At 40.3% G+C, this 9,214-nt stretch overlaps 1 protein-coding gene across 2 annotated transcripts; it reads right to left on the reverse strand.

The window, feature by feature from the left end:
- Positions 1-4,315: 4,315 nt before the first annotated feature.
- Positions 4,316-8,612, reverse strand: LOC136220253 (protein MAINTENANCE OF MERISTEMS-like). Of its 2 annotated transcripts, XM_066008055.1 has the most exons (6): positions 8,517-8,612; positions 8,347-8,421; positions 6,173-6,455; positions 5,090-6,045; positions 4,594-5,004; positions 4,316-4,520 (listed from the first exon to the last, which is right to left on the reverse strand). In XM_066008055.1, the coding sequence occupies exons 1-6, from the start codon at positions 8,517-8,519 to the stop codon at positions 4,392-4,394; spliced, it is 1,857 nt and encodes a 618-aa protein (XP_065864127.1). In that variant the 5' UTR covers positions 8,520-8,612; the 3' UTR covers positions 4,316-4,391. The 2 variants fall into 2 exon arrangements, with proteins under 2 accessions (XP_065864127.1, XP_065864128.1); XM_066008056.1 differs by lacking the exon at positions 8,517-8,612 and having other exon boundaries at positions 6,173-6,409; positions 8,347-8,422.
- Between the last annotated feature and the right edge of the window lie 602 nt (positions 8,613-9,214).

A 9,214-nucleotide genomic window follows, 5' to 3' on the forward strand; every position in this document is an offset into this window, starting at 1 on the left:
GCTTTATCTTTGTTTATGGCATTACAGTAGCAAGCCAAAAGGCTAAGAAGTGAATGAGTATCACTATCCCAAAAAGAAAAAAAAAAAGAAAAACAGAAAAAAAGAAAGAAAAAGAAAAGAAAAGAGACGAACAAAAGGGAAGAACTTCATTCCCCAGTTCTTAAAAATAAAATAAAAAACGTCTCAAGAAAACATTCCAAAAAGAAAATAATAAGGGATGAATAAAAAGCTCAGTCACTTCATATTTGCTAAAGCCATTTAAACTTAGTTTTTGTAGCGCTAGAACTATTAACCCTTGTTGTACCTTTAACCCTCTAACCACATTACAACCCCGATTAGAGGCTGTTTTTGATATCATCGGAATCATATAGCATAGTAGAGGAACGCGGATAAACGTGCAAAATCAACGTAATCCTAAGCAAGAACATAAGCCGAGAGTAAACACTTTAGCCACCAAAATTGTGTGAAATGAGTGAACTACCTATGGTGAGGTGTTCTACTTAGCGATCCCCTCAAACTCGTTTAATTGAACATGTGTCCTTTTGCTTAAAACTATGACCTATGATAATTGAAATGCGGCTTTTGGATATCGTGTCTCTACCTTGTATTTCCGAATGCATGTAATTACAGATGCTCGAAATTGTGTCAAGCACCTAGTCAAACCGGGAGGTTTTCTAGCGTACTTGTGATTGCGGGTTTAGTTTTTTTAGTTTACTTGGGGACAAGTAAAGTTTTAAGTGCGAGGAGGTTTGATAGGAGTCAAAAAACCCCTATCTTTGGGTACGGTTTTAGGACGGGTTTTAGAGTTATTTGGTTAATAAGCGAGCAATTCTCGCATTTAAATGCTTTTGTGTGAGTTAGTTAGGAATTGGAAACGTTCTATTTACTTTTCGTCGTTTAGGCTCGTTTTATGATCAATTTAGGCAAATACGGCCGAAATAACATGCATAGTAGAATTCCATTATCTTTTGAAGCTAATTGGTCCGTCAAAAGTCGCACCAAACGAAGCGTTTGCTCAAAATAGGCGATTGACGGATCAATTTGGCTTTTGGACTAATGTTTTCTGGAGTTTTTATGCGTGTGCAGGTGTAAGTTCGGACGAAAAAGGGCATAGAAGTCACTCGGCATGAATCGAGCACGCTTCGAGCGAAAACGCTCGGTGAGCAGGGCCCCACGGGCCATTTTTGCTCGCCGAGCAGGCCCCTGGTGGCCTGCTCGCCGAGCAGGGGGCTGCTCGGCACGAGCAGCCTTCCCTGCTCGGCGAGCAGCCCTGCGGGAATTGGTCAAAAAGACCAATTCCGCCCCCACGAAGCCACGTTCGGCCCCACGTCTTCCTACACCAATAAGGACACGAAAATAGGTCAAAACGAGGCCCGAGACGCGTCTATAAATAGGATTTTTCCATTGTAAATTGGATATCTTTCGTTTTTGTAAATTATTTTAGCTTTCCCCTTGTAATTCCTCTCCATCTTCTCCATCTTCCTCAACCTCCATTGAAGCTCCTTCAAAGCTTTTTCTCGAGGAATTATCAAGGTCCGTCCTTAAGATCAAGTCGCCGGCTGCAGAGTAAACAGGTTCCCTGAAAGGGATTTTTGTATCTCCTTTTATCTTTCCATGTTTGTACTCTTTGATACAGTTGCCGAACTTGACTTATTGTATCTTGTGACAATTATCTTCGCCTTTACTAATAGTTTAGCTCTTGTTTTGTTCTATGATTATTTGTCTAATCTCTGTCTTATGCTTTATTCAATTGGTTTAACTCATTCAAAAGCCCCAAAATCTAGTAGGCACGTATTGCGAGCTGAATCTGACCTAGTCAGAGCCTAGGAGATTGACGACCTCTTAGTTGATTAAGTGCCAATTTACTGAGCCTTAGACCTAGTTTCGGCCTTAGGGAATCACGCGCTAGGAACCTCAAGAGGGTAAGTAGGGTTAATCGCCTTAAATACAATTGACTCAGATTAGGTTTTTATTCAATAGACTTGATAATCTATCTTTATTATTATCGTTCATACCATGTTCCTTCGAATAGTTTCATTAATGAAAGATCAATTAGGGGTAGAGTAACTTAGTTAGGCGTAGAATAACTTAGCTAGAATTAGATAACTTAGTTAGAATTAGATAACTTAGCTAGGATTACCATAATTCAACCTAGGAGTAGATTAATTAAAACAAACAAACTCAAAACCCCCTAAGCCTAGATAACATCTGAGATCGAGTAGCTCGGTACTTGCAGAAATAAATCCTGTGGAGGATAACCTGGACTTAAACCAGAAATTTATTACTTGATAATGACGGGGTACACTTATCCCTTAGTGAGTTCTCATCTCGAGTGAGGTGAGGGCGCATCATGCACTATACTGAACCAGATATAAAAATTCACGTGCGAGGATGACCTAAGGGGAGTACATCAACAAAACGTATGCCAAGTGTCTGGGAGTACAATGACACTGGTCGTGGACGTGCTCGTTCTTCTAGTTCGTCTCAGAGTCGTGGTAGAAGTGGTAGAAGAAGCTCTTCATCATCGGTCCATAATGTTGCCTTAATAGGTAATGTTTATTTGATAAACCCAATTTTTTTTGTAAATGTTTTGCAATATCTAGTTCATTTACAACCAAAATAAGTCTTGCGAGCTTTACAATATCTTATTTCACTCACTACAAATGGAAATACGTTTGACGTTTGTGATTTTGTACATTCTGATAAAATAGTCGGCATAATTAAGCCCTACGTCGAATCATATTTCAACGTCATTGGTGATGGCAATTGTGGGTTCCGTGTCGTTGCAACTTATATTTTTGGTAGCGAAGAATCGTGGCATGCAGTTAGGCGTAGCATTAGAAATGAAATAATTGCTAACCGTTTCCTGTATGAAAATGTATATGTTGACGAGGTTGATTCATCAATTAGTAGGATTAGTTGGGACGATGCAGGTTGTACCCCGGACTATTGGATACTAGTTTGGGATGACTTGTGTCTAGGGATGGCAATGAGTACTCTACCCGCATGTACCCAACACTACCCGACCCTAATGAGACTACCTTTACCCTGTATAAAAGGGTATGGGATCAAAATCATTACCCATTATGGTAATGGGACGGGTATGGGAATACCCCCCAGGGTACCTGTTACCTGTCATAATTTTTTATATATTAAAAAATATTATTGTGTTTTAGATATAAGATGTGAGATTTGAATACCAACCTTTTGTTCTTCGACCATTAAGTGATACTACTAAGCTACTTTATTTTTATTGATTAAGATTCAATTTGTTCAATTTTTAGATGGATGATTTATTAAATTTATATTTTGTTAAATTTGTAATATTTTTTGTTTTATTTATTGATTCTTAACGGTAAGGGTATCCGCGGGTACCTGTGAATTAAATGGGAAGGGTATGGGATGCAAAACATATATCCGTTAGGGTAATGGGAAGGATAAGGGTAATTAAAAAATAAACGGGTAAGGATTTAGGATTGGTACTACCCGCGGTTACCCTACCCGTTGCAATCCTTACTTGTATCTGATTGCTACATTGTATAATGCTGCTGTCATGTTTTTCGGTTTCGGGGGTGGGCAGACATTGATGTTTTGTGGTACTGTCTTACCATTGTATGCCGCCTCCACTGCTACAAGACCAGAACGAGAGATATGTATAACTCATTTAGGGACTAACTACCCACACTATATCCGTTTAAATTTAGCTACTGATTTTCTGGTACCCCCCTATACTGTTATGGTGGTTTGAGTTTCGTGATCGAAGCGTTGAAGGGTGGGAGCGCTTCTATGATGTTCGGAGAGTACAGTGGAACAGATTGGTAAACATTAGGGACACTTAGTTGTATGTTATTGTGTATTTTGTAGACTTTGTGTATTGTTATTGAGTTATGTAATGTTCTGGAATGATACAATTATGTTTCAGTTATGTTAGAGGTTGATAGTTTTTGAGTTCTGTAATGTTCTGGAATGATTCAGTTATGTTACAGGTTAATAGTATTTGAGTTCTGGAATGACACAGTTGCGTTTCAGTTATGGTCAGTTATGTTACAGGTGATTAATGTTTGAATTCTGTAATATTCTGGAATGATTCAGTTACGTTTCAATTATATTCAGTAATGTTACAGATGATTAATGTTTGAGTTCTGTAATGTTCTGGAATGATTCAGTTACGTTTTAGTTTTGTTACAGGTGATTAATGTTTGAGTTCTGGAATGACACAGTTACGTTTTAATTATGTTCAGTTATGTTACAGGTTGATAGTGTTTGAGTCCTGTAATGTTCTGGAATGACACAGTTACATTTCAGTTATGTTAATAAGTCATGATTAGAAACCAAAAGTGTAAAATATAATCCGTACAAATATAATAAAAAACCTAAAATACAGTCACAAATCACTTGGCCAAATGCCAAGCACCCATAATTTGCTCTAACGACTGTCTCCACTCAGCCGCATCCTCTTCATCATGCCCTTTCAGCACATCCAACACACCTTCGCCCCAGTTAGATAAACGGCGAACCCACTGACAAAAGAAAAAACAAAGACTTAATAAATATCATTTCATATTTTAGTAAATTAAAACCAAAAACACTTACAATCTCACTGTTCGATCGAGTATGAACAGTCGGTGCGGGTGCAGTAATCTCCTGCAGCAGATGAGGATGTGAATGACGGGTGTACCAATGCATGTACTGATCCTCACAGGCCGACGGAATCCGTGCCGGAGTGAACCGAGATAATGTAAGCACGGCCGCCTCGGGAAACGAGTCCCAACAATCCTGCGCCATCACAGGTGGCACCTCTACCCGATACCTCAAGCTAGACCAGGGACGTACGGCCTTGGAAGGCCTCAAGATCGGTCTAGGGATGGTCTGCACGTAACCCAGCTGGCGAAGGCATCTCCCCGGCATGTACGGCTCGATCACATCCCGGTATCGTATCCATCCGGTGTATGTCGTCCTCGGGGTACCCGTAATAGCATCAGGACCATACGGCATCCACATCACCTACATATGTATACAACTAAATTAACATACAAGTAAATCAAAATATTTTAATTGCACCTTATTTATAAATAAATGGAAATTGTACCTCATCCGCTGTCAATCTATCAATCCGGACTCGATATGATCTCAGTCGATCATCAGTCTTCTCTAGCGCGATGGATGGCCACATGGAAGCCCTAGGAAGATCGGGGTCCACTGTAACTCCCTCCCGATGAGGCCTGAAGCACGGGAAGTACTCGTAAATCCATGCCTGAAGCAGTGTCAGACAACCTGTGATCTGTCCGCAGTCTCCTCTACTAGCAATACCTAGATGACGGTATAGATATGCTAGTGCAGCCGAGCCCCATGAAAATCCCATGGCTCCAGCTGCCGAGTCCTGCACCTCCAACAGGCAAGAAGGTCGGATGCGGTCACCACTCTTGTCTACGAACAAGGTAGAACCGAGCATCAGCCACGTCCAAGCTGTAGCTTGGGCATCGGGAATCCGATCTCCTCGACATAACTCCATGACGGAAGCCGCTCGTATACCGCCGGAAAAGTAGTGACCGACCATCAACTCAGCCCGAGTCAGCCCAAACAAGTCCATCACGCATGACTGCAGCTCATCCGGACTCAGCTCAGCAGTCACCATGGCCCCATCTATGGGGATACGCAAAATCTTCCACACGTCATGCAACAGAATACTCATCTCACCGAACGGCATGTGAAATGATGACGTGTCTGGCTGCCACCGCTCCGCAAAAGCCGTAATCAAAGGCGCATCGATGTGGCTGTACATGATAGCTGGAAGATGGGCCAACCCAGATGACTCGATACGCGACTGGATCTCCTCAAAAGCACCACTGTGCCATAACCCCAGCCTCCCGCAATAAGCTGATCTGGTCTGGCACCTGAGGATGCCCCTATCCTGCCCGCTCCAGATAGCACATGCAATGTGTCCCAGAAAGCTCGGGATCACAGCTGCATCAACTGGACCCCCGGGGACCGGGGCCTTCACGATCCAATCGTCCTCTACAGCACTCCTCGAGCGTTTGCTGCTACCTGAAATTACAGTACAAAAATTACAGAATATTCTTGTATTTCCTACTAATCACGAGTAAATCATATAATAATAACTAAATTTAGCTAATACAAGAATAAATATATAATGTAATTTTAAATTTCTTACTAGAAGACGATCCCACTGCAGCAGAAAAACGTCCGTCTCGACCCCTCGTCACTACGCCAGGGGGTACTGGGACAGTATCAGCACTCAGAGGAGGCATAGAGTCATCTGCGTCCATCTCTACATCATCAACCTCCTCCTGGCGTCCAACACGCGCATCGTGTGCAGCGTGTGACCTCTGGGCGTCCCCCATCAATCTCTGCTCGGTCCGAATCCTCCGAGCAGAGGCAGTAACAGCACCTGTGGATGTATGTCGGTATCCAAAACCATCGTCAGCAATGTTAGCCTGTAAATTAACAAACAAACCAATTAACTACATTTTTTATTTCTAATATTCAATTGTACGTTTTCAAATTTTTTTACTATTTCGAGTTCGCCAACGGGCGTCTCGATATAATTTTTTTAAAAAAAAATATTAAAAATACCCAATTTTGGCATGGGCGGGTGACTCACACCACCCGGCCCAGGTCAAAACAGGTGCGGCGCACCAGTCGGCCCTACCTGAGGGGGAAACGCATGCGCCATGTGTTTCGCCTAAGGTGGGAACGGGTGCGCCGCACCGTTCCGCCTTGGGCAGAACGGTGCGGCGGTCCCGCTCCGGCCCAAGGTGGAACGCATAGTTCATGCGTTCTGCCCAGGGGCCGGACGGGATCCGCACCCGTTTAGCCTTTCGGAGACGGAACTCGTGTTTTCGAACAAATTTTAATAATTAAAACTTACCGGAATGCCCATGAAGCCTTTTCCCTTTCCGGGTTTTGGTGCCATGACATTTTAGGCCGGATTTTCGAGAATAAAAAAAATGTTGAGAGGGTGAGAAGTTTGGGTATTTTGGGTTGAAATTATGAGAAGGACAAAAATGTGAAAAGGGGACGTTGATAAGGAATTTAGAGGCGGTAAATAGCAGTTCACAATAAGTTTTGGAACAATCAGTAGTCATTCGGGTCGATTAGGAATTTCTTGAATTGATTTGGGCTAAAAAGAAAGTTTACCATAAAAATTGAACATTGAATTGCGCAAATAAGGAAACGACATACAGAACAGGGCATGTTTTATTTTCACTCGGAGAATGGCACAACAGAATTTTCGTCACTAATTCATCTAGATTCTATCTCTAATTTTCGAAGAATAGTTCATTAATTCGTGTTTTGCTTATACTTACTAATTACGATCTGATTATACTTCCTAATTAGAATCTGATTAGATCTTTTAAGGATGCGGGGACTTCATAGTGCTTGTAAAAAACGCATAAAAAGAGTATTTTTAAGCGGAGAAAAATTGTATGGACACTGGTGGATTTTAGAGAGACACAAACAAGAAAGTTAGAGAGCTCTTAAGCATTCAAAGGGTCTTTATGCATGAACCTGAATCTTGTAATCTGTATTCTCAGAAATAATGTTCCTCCTCTTCCATAGACAAAATTAACCGAATATTATAACAACATTTCTATTTTGAGTAGCTTGCAATTTTCTTTCCACGTATTAAGGGGGCGTTTGGTTCCGAATCTTTAGGAATGGGAATGAGAGGGTTTCATTCCCTTTATTCTTGTTTGCTTAAAAAAAAACTCATTCCCTTTGCCCATTTTAGATGATGGGTTTACCCCACCTTAGGTTAAGCCCATTACCCCAGGTCCTATAGTAAATTGGATTCCCTCTGCCTCATTCCCTCTCCTAAACATATCCAAACACGGGGAATTAATGCTTATTCTTTTCCTTTCCTTTAGTTTCCCTTTCTTGATTCCTTTTCGTTTAACCCTTTTAACCCTTGTGAACCAAACGCCCCCTAAATTTATTTAATGAATACCTAAGCGAATTCAATTCTAATACTTCCATGGATTGTAAGAATAGGAGGGGAATTAAACCAGGAGGCAATTCATTTCAAAGGTGCTACTTCCTCATTAGGCCACGAAATGCTCCGGAGTTTTAAAGAAAATAAAATTTAGACTTCAAAAGAAATTAGAATTAAGTTTGTGTTAACACTTCTTAACCTTTCCTTTACTAATCCCAAAACACTTGATCCAATCAAAGCCTAAAAGACCAACCAACTAATGAGCCTCGCTAGGGTTTCAACAGGTAGTTTCAGCACACAAGAGAACTAAATGCAATGAAATTCCAACTTAAAGAACCCTAATTACCAACATTCTAGGAAATCCTAGAAGAAAGAGAGGGAAGGAAACTAACCTCGGCCGTTTTTGGGACCTCATCGCAAGCAATTTCGCACTTGATGTCGCCGAGGTTTGTGTGCAATGTAACAGACTGTTCACAATTTTGCAAAACAATGATCATTTGTTAATAATAGAGTAGCGTAGCAAAGGTGTTTGCTAAAATTACGCAGAGAAAAGAAAACTAACCATTTGATAGTACCGTGTATTAGCTGCTCCTCAGGAGTATCGAGTCCGAAGAAGATTGTTATTACTAGTAGGAATTCAAGACATTTCTAGAGTGACCTGACTATGCTGGCCTGGCGGGATACATAATTTAACATCTTGCCTGTTTGCTAACGGCGTCGTTTTTGGTTTTATATTTGATTTTTTTTTTTTTTTTTTTTGGTAGAGAATGAGGGCTCAAACCCAGAAAAAAAAAAAAAAAAACTCCTACTCGAAAATTACAGCCAATCTCCCTGCTAAGGGAGGTCCCTAAACAATCATAAAATAAAATAGGAAAAAAAAAATCATTAGGCACCGATCTTTCATTTTTTGGTTCATTAAGTTCTTGATTTTTTATTTGAATATATTAAGTCCCTGATCATTTATTTTTTGTTTCATTAAGCCTTTGATGACCAAATTAGTCAGTTGTGAACATCTAATTATGTTAAAAAAACGTTATTAACTTCAACTGTATTTGAAATTATTAAAAAATATATTATTTACAGTTTGAATTAAGGTTTTTACTGTTTTTCTCTAGTCACATTATACATAAACTGTTTTCAAACAGTGAAAAAATAAAACAAATTTCGAATGCAGGTGAAATGAATGACAATCTGTTAACCAAATTTTATGTTCAAAATTACTTAATTTGGTCATCAATGGATTAATGAGACCAAAATAAA

The sequence above is a fragment of the Euphorbia lathyris genome, chromosome 2 (assembly GCF_963576675.1).
Source record: "Euphorbia lathyris chromosome 2, ddEupLath1.1, whole genome shotgun sequence".
NCBI lineage: Eukaryota > Viridiplantae > Streptophyta > Magnoliopsida > Malpighiales > Euphorbiaceae > Euphorbia > Euphorbia lathyris.

What these genes read in the sequence shown, in the direction of transcription:
- LOC136220253 (XM_066008055.1), bottom strand. An exon ending in AGGTCCCAAAAACGGCCGAG is followed by an intron (nt 6,456 to 8,346) that starts GTTAGTTTCCTT and finishes GTTAATTTACAG; the next exon opens with GCTAACATTGCTGACGATGG. An exon ending in CTCGATCGAACAGTGAGATT is followed by an intron (nt 4,521 to 4,593) that starts GTAAGTGTTTTT and finishes TTCTTTTGTCAG; the next exon opens with TGGGTTCGCCGTTTATCTAA.